Consider the following 12,156-nt stretch of genomic DNA (forward strand, 5'->3'; position numbering starts at 1 on the left):
CGAGCTTAAAGCCATGTGAACAGCATGTGTGAATCTGATTCGTTTGCTGCACGTGCCAGTGCTTTTAATCCATATACTGGCCTCCATGGAAATTAAATCAAGTAAAGAAAGGATTAAGTTAAAAGGAAGTTAGAAAAACCCAGATAGGTCCAACTAGCAGCATCTAAAGTTCTATTTGTTATAACAGTGACTTGAGCTTGGAATCGTACAATGGTAACTACCCATAGCATAATTAGAAGAAAAAAGGCTGACTAGTTATTGAGAAGTAATTGGACCTTCATTAGCCATTCAATTGTCACAAATAACACAGAACACTTCTGGTTTCATTGTAAGCTGAGAAAGAAAGATCAATACCATAGTTTTTGCTACGTTTGGCCTCATCTGGGTTTTGTGATATTTAAGCTTCAATATCTTTTTTCTTTACAGGTTTAACACTCACATCCATAATTTCTGTTCTGCAAAGACTAGACTTATGAGAATAAATATTTTTAAATTCACCGCCTAAAGTTGAAAATTGGAAATTTTGACAAACTAGGGAGTTGAGAAAAAATAATTTTATGTTTAACAAAAAGAGTTGTTTTGTTATAAATTTGATATAGTTAAATCTTAAAGTTAAACACTATTTCAGAGAAGTCCAAGTATTTGATGTAAAAATACCAACAAATTTCCTTTTTTTCCATGATCTTTCAATACACAAAAATTTGCCAAAATAAATATTGACGTCTTTACTGTGAGTGGAAGAGGTTATTAAATTCTAGTACTTCATGTCTCTAGAGCACATTAGGTGCCAAGTATTTCATGTTCTGCATATTGAAAAGTAAACCAAGAGCATCCATGTTGCTGAATCTAAATAAACTTTTTGAGGGAGAGCCATTTCAAAAGGTGCCACATTTGGAGGTGCCAGTCATGCTGTGTGCAGAGAAGCTGACTCTCTCTCACTTCCTCCAGCCTCTTCCTTTTGCTGCCTGACTTCCATCAGGGCTGTGCAGGTTGTTACCCTCTCCTGCAAGTCACCCTCTGGATAAGACAGCCTGCACCCCCTTCTAGTTCACGGATTTGTTGGATTAGACACGAGCAATCTGCCCTTATGGAGCATCCAGCATTGCAAAACAAACCAAGAAAACGCAGCCACACACTCAGCATAGGGACTGCCCTCCTTCCAGGAACCATAAATGAACTGCTTAAGGTATATTTCTGACTGAGGCATCTGAAGCATGAGTGAAGCATCTCTGTTGACTCCCATGAAAGAACCACACCTTCCTTGTGACCAGTGACAGTAAAATAATTGCTGTATTTAATGAAGTATATGGAAGCCTGGTCTTTTTTAGTCATAAAATATGAAGTAAAAACATGAAAAACAAGAATGCAAGTTTTTCTGAAAATTGCAGTATAAATGATGGCATTAATGAGAGGAATTTTTACACCAGATATGTGCCTGTGGCTTACATAAGAGAGGAGGAATAACATGAGTTTGGAACCTATTGGTAAGATTATAATAATGATACTATATTATTTCAGAGAGACGAATAGGGAAAAGAGCTTAAGTGGTGTTTCATCTTAGTGAGAGAGTACTATAAAAAGACTAGACAAATAGTCATAGAATAAAATATGATATAATGAATTAGTTTGGCATTATGAGGGAAAGGAAAATATTATTAATTTGTGAAGCAGACAGTCATCTTTGCTACAGAATTAAAACTGAGAAAGCTTTTATAAATGCTACCCACACAATCTAACACCTCACAGAGCTCAACTATGAAACCAACTTATTCTGCTGATTACTGCTGTTCTAGCCATCTTTCCTGCCTGTAAAACATTAAGTCAGCCAGTTATGAAGCTGTTGAATGTTTCCAAAGTGTCACTTACCAGAAGGATTTGATAACTTACAGAGAAATGAACTGTTTTGCTTTCTGATCTTGATTAAGTACTGCTAGCATACCACGTTTTGTGACAGTTTCAAATGTGGATTATTTTTGGTACTTGTTTCCCCACCACCAAGTATTTTTACAATTTTTATCTAGCTCATTACATATACATTTTTAATCTGTATGATGCAAATCAGTTAGACCATAGTACACCAAAGACCCTTTGTAGCACTGGAGAAGGTCTATTTTTAATCACCAATTTGTTTGGCTTCAAACGAAGTAGAAAGATGACAATAGCAAAAACTAGCAGCTCTATCTAGCAGGTACGAAGGTCAACTCTGAAAGCATGCAAGATGAAAAGAAGTCTTATCAAAGCTTCTACAGAACTTCAAACAACTTGGCTTTCCCCACACACCAGCACATGGAAAGAGGTATCTGGAATTCAGCTGAAGGCCAACAGAGACCCAACTTCCAATGAGAATTTTCACAGGGAGAAAGGATCTTGAAATATTTCTTACAGTTTATGGTGTTGCAAGTGCCCAGCACTAAGTGCTGTGGAAGTTAGTAAATATCAATCCCCTCATGTTTCCTAGTTTGCAGAGGGAAGACTTTCTAGTTTGCACAAAAGTAAGCAGTACTTCTGCTGGCCCCTTTCATCACTAGTTCAGGGAAGCTGCAAATTCCCAAGGAGAAACTCTAAAAACAAGACTAAGGTGTAGTAAGTTAACAATAACCCATTTAATGTAGAGCAGTGTTTGTTTATTTCCTGTATATACTGAACTGTAAGAGTCTTTGGGGTCTGGCTACTGAGTTCCTAGTTTGAAAGAAATATGGAGTATTTGCTCAGTGTATATATTTTTATTTATGTAAAACCAGCAATCTTATATTTTGCATGTCAGTGGCAATCTTGGCCCAAACTTTAACATTCATTTTCTGTAGAAAACCTACATCCCAGGCACTGATCTGTGTGGGAATAATAGAGCACCCTGCTGCTTGTTCCAGCTTTCCACACAAACTGCTGCATCACAGGCTAGAGCATGAATGTCAGTAAATCCTGCCCACAGCACTGCATAGTCCAACCAGATGTTACCCAGTGTTTCAAGTTTTCCCAGTTTTATCACCTGTGTTGTTATGGGATGTGGTCATCTAAAATTACCACCTATTGGCATCATATAATTATGTGAGGATTTCCATTTTCCCTAAAAGCAAGGTCTTGCTTTTTGCTGAATGAAGCAGATCAGACAGAACATTTTCAAGTACTACTCTTTAAAAACAGCAGTCAGAAAAGAATGAAGAACAGCCATCAATGAAGAAACTGAGAACTTTTTGTTCAACTGTAACCTCATAACCACTAAAAAATGTTCATTGTGATATAAAAACGTGACTGTGATTAAGACAGCTTGCTACAGAAATAGAAAGAAAATTACATTTGAAGAGTCGAGAAAGGAAAGGATAGTGAAATTTTGAGTACGTAACAATTTCTTAGTTCATGGAAACATCTGCCATGTCACCTCAGCTGCAATTACTAATGATTCCCAGTGAAGTTTCGTCCCTTACCTAAACTCTTCCTTGCTCTGTCCCTCTAGTAAACAACAAAAAGTTTTTATCTGACTTCAGGGGCAATTTTTTCACGTCCCCCTTCCCACAGTTTCTTAGATCTTTTGTCAATAACTGTTATGTGCAGAGGCCCCACTGCTTAGCTGTGATAGAAGCTAGCTTGAAATAACTTTTACATGTTCAAGCAAGAATGCAGTTTGCAAATGTCAACAATAAATTCGTTTTAGTAATGCATAAATCCATCTGCTATACACCAGCCTTCTTTGGTTTGGATTTCATGTTATAACTCTTGCATACATCATCTGATTCCTGTTTATGCCTCTTCTAGAGGTAGAGCTCTTTAGTCATGGTTCAGACTGTTCCTGTCGTAGGCAAAATCATGCATTTTCTGTTTTATTTTTCAGAACTCACTCCCCAGCGCTAGCTTTTGTCTAGTGAGAGGAAGAAGCCTGTTGTATCTTACCTTCCAATGTACTTTGCCTCCAAATCTCACCTGAGCCCCTCACACACATACACTCTTTGGACCTGCAAAGCTCGAAGTCAGTACTGAAGACAGGAATGAGTTATGAGTTACCTGGCCAATGCAAACATTGGTTATTGGAAAAAAAGAAATTAGGCCCGAGGGAGTCTGGAGCAAAAGTCAGGAGGTTAGGAAAGATAGCAACAGGTCAAAAATATCTGCTCTTGCATAGCCTAGGAGTCCTTGATAATTTTTTTTTTAAATTTATTAAGTATCTGTGGAAAACAGAATTAATGAACTTTCCCTGCAGACCTCAAGGCCTGACTGAGTAGTGAGTTCAGATTCACATATTCCTTCCAAGAGTGGGGAATCTGTAATCCTAAAATGATAGACTACTCATTGCCTACTCATAGAGTAGCTGTGTGGGAAACTTCTGCCCTATGTTTTTCTGTATCAGATAGGACTCTGATAATTGAAAATTACAAGGAAAAAAATAGTTCAGATAAAGAAGTGGATGAAAATGAAAGTAGAATATTGAGGGCTGGGAGTGGTGTATGCATATGCCATCGTCTTCGATGCAGACAAGTATACCTGTGAATTCTCACTCATCCAGCCAGAAACTCACACTCTCTTTTTCACAAACAGGCTGACAGATCTTCTAAAGGGATGAAGAGCACATCAAAAGAGACTCTTCCTGACTCTTCCTTACCAAGCAGTATGGTCTCATAATTTGGCTGTCCAGGTATGATACTTGGTTGTGTTTTAAAACTCCCCATTCTAATGAGCAGAGTTCTGAGACCAAATCCTTTCACTTTTGCTTTGCACATTCTTCCCAGAAAGAGGCACAATTTCCTCTATTGCATTTTCTGGGATGTACACTGACCTAGCGTTTGCACCTTTCATTTTGGTACTGCTGTGATCTGACAGAACACTATACTTGACTTGTATATGTAAAATTTTTTGGGGTGCTGCTAGTGAAAGATGCTCTCCAAGTATCAGGGAAAAGCATAGACCTCGAGGTTCTGGAGGGCATCACAGGACAATGGAAATTCCCTGAGGTCTGAGCTCTGTCCTCATCAGAACTAGCTGCTATATGGACCATATGGAGGTAGGTATAAATATCATCTCTGCGAGTACATAGCCTCCACTCATCTCTGTAGGGCCACATATAAATGATGAGAATATAATTGTCAATAAAATCTAAACTGAAATCTCACTTTGGTCTTCACTGCTACATCTGCTGATTTGAGTGCACATACTATGCTGCCAGAAAGTTCAAAAGGGGAACCTGGCTTAGAGCAAAAACTCATAAAGCATTATATAACATTTAGATCAGAAAAGGCTCCTACAGTGGTAAGGAAAGCCAAAGAAAATTAAGCACTGCAGAAACAAGAGAAGGTTGGAAAAAGTAACCACTGAGGATGAAGAACAGTTCAGAACAGACAGAGAATTTGGGCAAAGTAATTTCTAATAAGATAATTAATCAACATCATGCCAAGAATTATTTAAGTGCAGGAGGCGAATACAAAATATTGCTATTACCATATGTGAGATTATTGTTTCTGTTCTGTTCTCCCATAACCTTCACTATTCAGCTATTTTAGTAACCTGTTGCTTATTTATGGCAGAATTCTTCACTGGTGGTTACAGGCTGAATATCTCAAGGAAATGTGGGTGTACCAAGAGGAAATTGTCCATGTGGATGTAGAAGGCCTAGTTATGGTCAACTTAGTGGCCAGAAATGGAGGTGAATTGGAATATACACAGTCTCTATGGTGATACAGATTCACTGCCAGCTGTGGCCAGATATCATGAGGTTGTGGATACGGATCCAAAACATCTCTTCACCCAGGAAAGATAAACTTAGAAAATAATGTATTTGAACTGCTTTTAGATTGCTTAAGAGGAATTGCCAAGAAAAGGAAAAAGAAACAATTGATTCCTGATTAGGAGTCAGACATATGATTCACTTCTTGCAGTGGTGGAAAAAATTGCCCTGGGTAATTATTCATGCAGTGACAACAGATATGTGATCTTTTATCATTTTTTATCCCTAAAACACTGGGTAGTGAAAAATTATGGAAAAGTACCAGACTAATGTCAGAATACTAAAATACCTTCAAAAAAAGGATATGTCATCAGAGGCTGCTTTTACTTAATGCAGCACACTTGTATATCAACACTGAGAGAGCAGTTAGCACCTGCAAACACTGGCAAATTGATAATGTGAATGTGTCTTTGCACAGTTGGAGTGGTGCCAGATAAATGGGCAGGAGGGGGAAAGCAGCCTAGAAGAGCTATGAGATTTGGTGTTCTGGGAGCTGCTGCCACTGCAAGAACATGGAATAAAGAGCTCTGGGGTTTGGCTTCACAGCTGTGAAGCCAAGATGGATTCACAGCTGTGAAACAGAGACACATGCTGCCAGTGTTGCAAGGTGAAATTTTGATAACAAAGAGTCATATTAATAGATAGTAGCTGAGAATGCTGAAATTGTTTTAAGCTTCAGCAGCTTTGTGTGTTGACTAGCATTTAGTGAGTGAGAGTGTCAAAGTGGTGCAAAGAAAACAGGATTTGAAACTAGGACAAGTTTTTTGTTTAAACATGTACAGGAGGTGCTGTCAAAGGCATTACAGCTACCTTCTGCAAGTAACTCTGCTGGAAGTGAAAACTTGATTGGTAGTGTCTCTGAAGCACATCACAGCAGCTGTAGCTAGACAAATAGAAGAATTGACAGATTGTAATGGTGGCCGGCTGAGGAGGAGAGCTGAGAACAGAAGTGTTGGCATGAGCATGGCATGGCTGTCTCTGAAGGGCAAAACACAGGGTCAGAGAGGAAAGGTTCATGTTGTCTTCACTGCTTTCTAACATGTAGCCACTTCCTGTTTCTTCTGAGAAAGGTGAACAAGAAATGAACTTGAATTTGGGCAAAGCTTCAAGGTTTTTATTGAATGGTACATAACTAATAAACAAGATTATACACTGTCAGTATTTTCATGGAAAATAGACTTCGTTAAACACAGCAACATACTTCTGCCTTTTGGATAGATGCTAATTTAGCATTTATAAAACACAAGGCCCCAGCAGAGCTGGAACATTCTCCCATCACAGCCTAAGATGGCTCCTGCTGGAGCCTTTTCTCCAACCAAACTGTCAGCACTGGCTCAGAGACCATCAGTCAGCTCCATCACAGCACTTCTGGGACACAATGCCACTGAAGAGAGCTAAGATCAGTCTTCTAGAGCAGCAGTGTCATCAGTGCCAGCCTACGGGGAGACCTCTGTGGAAGTGCAGAGCACTAATGCCAGAAATGGAACCAATAAATACCAATGCAGGAAAAAAAGTTAACATTCCTTTGTACATTAGTGTGCTCTCCTACCTCTGCCCCCCAGACCTGTGGGTCAGCCTTCCCCCTTGTATGACACACAAGCCTCTGTCATAATAGTGTTTGGATTTCAGTTGATCAGTAGGCATGATGAAATTTGACAGTAAGATGCTCAACTGCAACAGCAATAGTTCTTAATGCTATACACACATATATATTACATATTGGTACAATACATCTCAAAAAAGTCAATGGCCTAATGTAGCCATTTCTATGTGACAGGGTTAATCTTCAAATACAAATGCATATACTATTTATTCTCCTCCAAACCATAGAAGTTACAAAGGCTATTCTCTCACCTTCCTGCACACCTTTTGTAAAAAGACAATTACTTTTATTTCTTTAACTGAAATGAGTTAGCAGACTCTCCATCCCAGCTAGGAAATGGTTTCTCTCTTTCCTGGTTACAGTTAACGGTGATGTGGAATGGAATCACTTTTTTCTCTAGCTTCTCAGAAGGCATTTTCACATAGACTCCTGTAGTGAGACATCGTCTTCTCTTTATCTGTAAAATACGGGAAGAAAGTAAAATAAACAAGTGATCACAGCATAATCATTGACCAGCACATTTTAGAGACACCAATGGATATTCTGCCTTTACTGAGTAGAATGTATTCTAGACACCTTTCTCTGCCTCTTTATAGAAGATCTGTTGAGACCATTTCAGGGAGGATCAGGATGTACAAGGGATATTTATATTAAAAAAAACAGTCCTGCCATTCATTAGCACTTTGAAGGTGCTCCTGCTTCAGAGTTCAGTGTTGGTTCAAAGCTAGAAGTGTTCACACCAGACAATTTCATTTAACTTCTAGGGACAAGGACTGATTGAAAAATATGGGACAGAGATATTGTTTGGTTTCAAGCTCAGTTTCATTTCTAACAGACTATGAGTACTGCAGACCCCTGTGGAAAAAGGCAATGCAGGCTTACATTTTGCATGCTTTTGTGCAGACATTTCTAGCTGTGAAATTAAAAATGCTTTAAGTTACACTTCCCCCATCCATGGAGTAGCCTGCTTAAATTTGCTTTTCAGAGGTGAATGGTGAGAAAAGGAAAAAAACAAATCCTGGGATTTTGTGTGAATCATTTGTGAAATCATAGTACACATGAAGACTGTTGCCTTCAATCACAGAAGCATCCAGGACTTTGCCTGGTTTTAAGCATCCAGACCTAAGCCAAGGCTCAGTCCAGCTGATGGAAGCTGAGTGCTTTCTAGTACACTGGCAACATCAATGAGTCATAAACAAATATAAGTGGCAGCTCCATCAAGTTCTCTTATTTTGCATTTCTGTAATAGCATTGCACTAGTAAAATGGAGCATCCCACTGGGTTTGTTCCCAGTGTTCTTCCCTGTTCTCATTTCTTTCTCCTTGTCCTCATCACACAAAGGGATATTATTAGCAGAAGGAGGCTGAGTTGATGGGACTTACCGCTTTGCCTGCAAGAACAGCTGAGATGATGATACTGTAAAGAAAAAATCCTGAGGCAGTAGCTCCTAATACCCAGAGATATATGGCAGTGTCTGGACAAGGTTCTGGATCTAAAACATATGATACCACACAAGTCATGTCACACATGAGCCTCATAAGGATGGCCCTAGAGTCTGTAAATCAGCCTCTACACAGCTTTCCTCTAGCATGTGTTATCCCAGGATACCACCAGGACTGAGCTCTGAGTCACTGCCCACTCAAGCTCCAATGAAAAGAGTCTTTATCTGTAGAAGAGCATATACACCTTACTTTTTTAGTTTTGCACTTCTGTATCTAACTGCCTAGACACACATGATCAACACTGGTGGTGTTGATTATGCCATCAAAAATCCCTAAGCTGCTAAATACACTGCATGGCTATGGCTATGCTTGCTTTGGATGTGTGCAGGGAGACCTGAAAGAAATAACAGCTAATCAAGATTTTTAGTGCTCAAACCAGTATTTACCCTCACTTCTTACAAACAGAACTCTGAAAACCTTTGAGAGGTAATAGCAACTCCCTTAATTTGGAAATATCACAGTACTGTAAACCTGCTTGGCTTACCAATGACATAGAGATGTGTCCCATTTCCCTTGTTCATAAAATAGGGTGGGGGGTACATCCGCTCCATCTTGCAAACATAAAGCCCGGTGTCATTTGCTTGCAGACCAGCCAGGGTGAGGGTCACATTGTTTTGGCCAGGGGTAACATGGCACTGAATGATCTCTTCCACAAAGAATGTTTTAAACTCCGTGGTGTACGATGAAGCGCAAATTTCTGTGAAGCCATCACCAGTCTGTTTAAGCAAAGTCACTCGAATTTCCTTTGCATTCCCAATGTTCTTGTATTTACACACCAAGCTGGCAACTCCTTGCCTGTTGGCCAGAACCATTGCTGGCTGAGTCACTTCCATTACTGTAAGGAAGTAAAGAGTGTGATGGTAAGTGAACTGTCAAGAAAGGATCCCAAGTCATTTGCTTCAAACCTGCACAGTAGGAAGGGACTCCTGCCACCTCCTATTATCCATGGGGGATTCCTAGAAAAGCTGCTTTCAAAGAAAGGATTCCAAGACCACAATTCATGTTAGCACTGCATTAATATTCTTTAAAAAGCTCAAGAAATGCTTTGATTACTAAAAATGATATTATAAATCTCAGCAATTACTTGTTGCTTAAATAGTAGGTTACTTGGCCCACTTAACTGAGCAATGAATGACCTGCATGCTTCCGTTTCCCTCAACACAAACTTTTTAATATACATAAGAAAAACCAAAAAAGTAGACTATAGATGGTAAGGCTGAAATTTGAAATTTAAAATCAAGCTTTTAAACCACAATTTCTGCCTGGTAGAAATAAACATGTTTACATTTAGGAACAAAAAAGTTGACGTCCTGTATGGAACATGGAACAGAACTATTAAGGTAAAACTGAAGAGAAAATCTGTTTGCATATGTTTGTTTCTGATCTTTTTTCTCCTTATTTTTAACTAGCTACTTCCAAGCCACAGTATAGCAACAGTATATACCCCGAGCCAATATAGCAGCATGCAGCAAAGCCTGATAAACAGACTGCCAAAAAAAATCTTCAGGGGAAATTACTGTGCCATGTACAGCCCCACTGACAGCTTTTTGCAACTTCTGTATTCTATACTGACACATGATGGGAAGGCACTGTCTTTTGCTCTAGTAAGCTGTGAAGACTCAGTATTATTTTTTCAATCTCATTTTATATCAGTCCATTTTGAGGCAGGGCTTATGTTCTTCAGTTCTGCACACAAGAATTCCAGATAAAGAGCAGAATTTCTCCATCCATTCAAACCTCTATACCCATGTTATCGGCTGTCACAACTTCACTTGCAAGGCCTAGTTTTTCAAGATCTTTTTTTCCTGCCTGAGCTACTCTGAATGCTGCCCAGTGTCCCTACAGGTAGTATTGCTCTGAAATCTGTGTCTGGTTTTCCAGACACCTTGCAGTGCCCCAAGACCTTGCTCCCATCAGTCCTATGTCACCTTCCTCTCCCTGTTGTACCAAGTCTGTCTCCTGCAAGAACATGAAACTGAAAACAAGTCGACACCTCCAGATACCTTGACTCCTTCATCTACCCACCTTCAGCAGTGGCAGTGGCTGTGCAGAGAAAGCCCACGGTGACCAATATTGAGAGCATTCCTGTGCTGGGACAGATGTTGAAGGGGCTGAAGGTGTCTGATGCCTTCAGACTTTAAGACAAACTGGAACTCTCAGGACTGGAAAAGAGGTGACACCTTTCAGGATACTGAATCTTCGAAATGTTTGAAACCACACAGAGCCAGTGTGTATATATAGCTTTGATCCCAGATGCTGTGCCTGAGAGTAGTATGAAGCTTTGTTTTGGTTTTACGAGAAAGGAAGTAGTGGGTTTGATTAGTACGTGCACAGTTAACCTCAAACAGCATGTCAAAAACAACTATTCAGCAGATGGAAAATATATATTCAATCTGAAACTGCCGTCCATTCTGCTTTAAGAATGGTGGGAGGAAAGGTAATCATCATTAGAGCAGTTCAGGCCCCTTGGTGGTGACAGCTTGCAGAATCACAGCACTTAATATTTTAGCAATCATCAGATATTTCCTACCAGGACAACATTCAGAGATCTGTACTTCTGCCTAATGTGGCACAGTGAATCACTGCAAGCTAGCTTTTTTATGGAGGACTTGCCTCCACCCCCAATTTCTTTGCTTGCTTTAATGTTAGTGCTTTTCATGTTTAAAAATTGCTACCCCCTTCAAAATACTGATTACACTTGCAATTACTTAATCTTTTTGTATCAGCAATGTGACTTGAATCATAACCCAGCCTCTTTAAGCTTTTGTGTTTCCAAGAAAAAATTATCTAGGTTTATAGCTAATGACTTTCACATCTGTACAGAATTTTGCTACCTACAGACTTTACTGCCTAACTACCTTTATATCAACAGATGAAAAACACTGCAGGAGCTTTGATTATTGCTATCTCTGCTTAGAGCACCTGCATCATTTCAAATCTCAGTGAAACAGTTTTTGCTCATTGGCCTTTTAAAAGTCATGTAAGCTCTGAAAATTGTTTTGCTTTTTTATGTGATAGCCTGTCATATCCATGAATCATTGCCTAAAGAATTCCATAAAAATGAAGGTTCACTTCAGTTATTCAGAAGGTTGACATTCTTTTTCTTACCCGCACTTTGAGAAGTTCTTTTAGAAGGTGCTTGATCATTTATATATGTAGATCTAGTAGATTGCAAAGACCTGCTTTTGCACTGTGACCTAGAAAAACTAACAGCATTAGTTCTTGAACACTAGCCCATCCAATACAAAGATCCAGGATAAATACTTAGTCTTGAAATCACATAAATACCTAATGATATAAATAAGTTTACTGCTTCCATACCTACGTTATGCAATATTTGT

The 12,156-nt window shown here is 39.2% G+C and overlaps 1 protein-coding gene across 1 annotated transcript; it reads right to left on the reverse strand.

Annotated features, from left to right (window-relative positions):
* Positions 1–6,802: 6,802 nt before the first annotated feature.
* On the reverse strand, positions 6,803–11,047 carry CTLA4 (cytotoxic T-lymphocyte associated protein 4). The gene is made up of 4 exons (XM_032115365.1): positions 10,841–11,047; positions 9,300–9,650; positions 8,696–8,805; positions 6,803–7,770 (listed from the first exon to the last, which is right to left on the reverse strand). The coding sequence occupies exons 1-4, from the start codon at positions 10,896–10,898 to the stop codon at positions 7,600–7,602; spliced, it is 690 nt and encodes a 229-aa protein (XP_031971256.1). The 5' UTR covers positions 10,899–11,047; the 3' UTR covers positions 6,803–7,599.
* Positions 11,048–12,156: the final 1,109 nt, after the last annotated feature.

Source organism: Corvus moneduloides, chromosome 7, assembly GCF_009650955.1.
Source record: "Corvus moneduloides isolate bCorMon1 chromosome 7, bCorMon1.pri, whole genome shotgun sequence".
In the NCBI taxonomy this organism is placed as follows: Eukaryota; Metazoa; Chordata; class Aves; order Passeriformes; family Corvidae; genus Corvus; species Corvus moneduloides.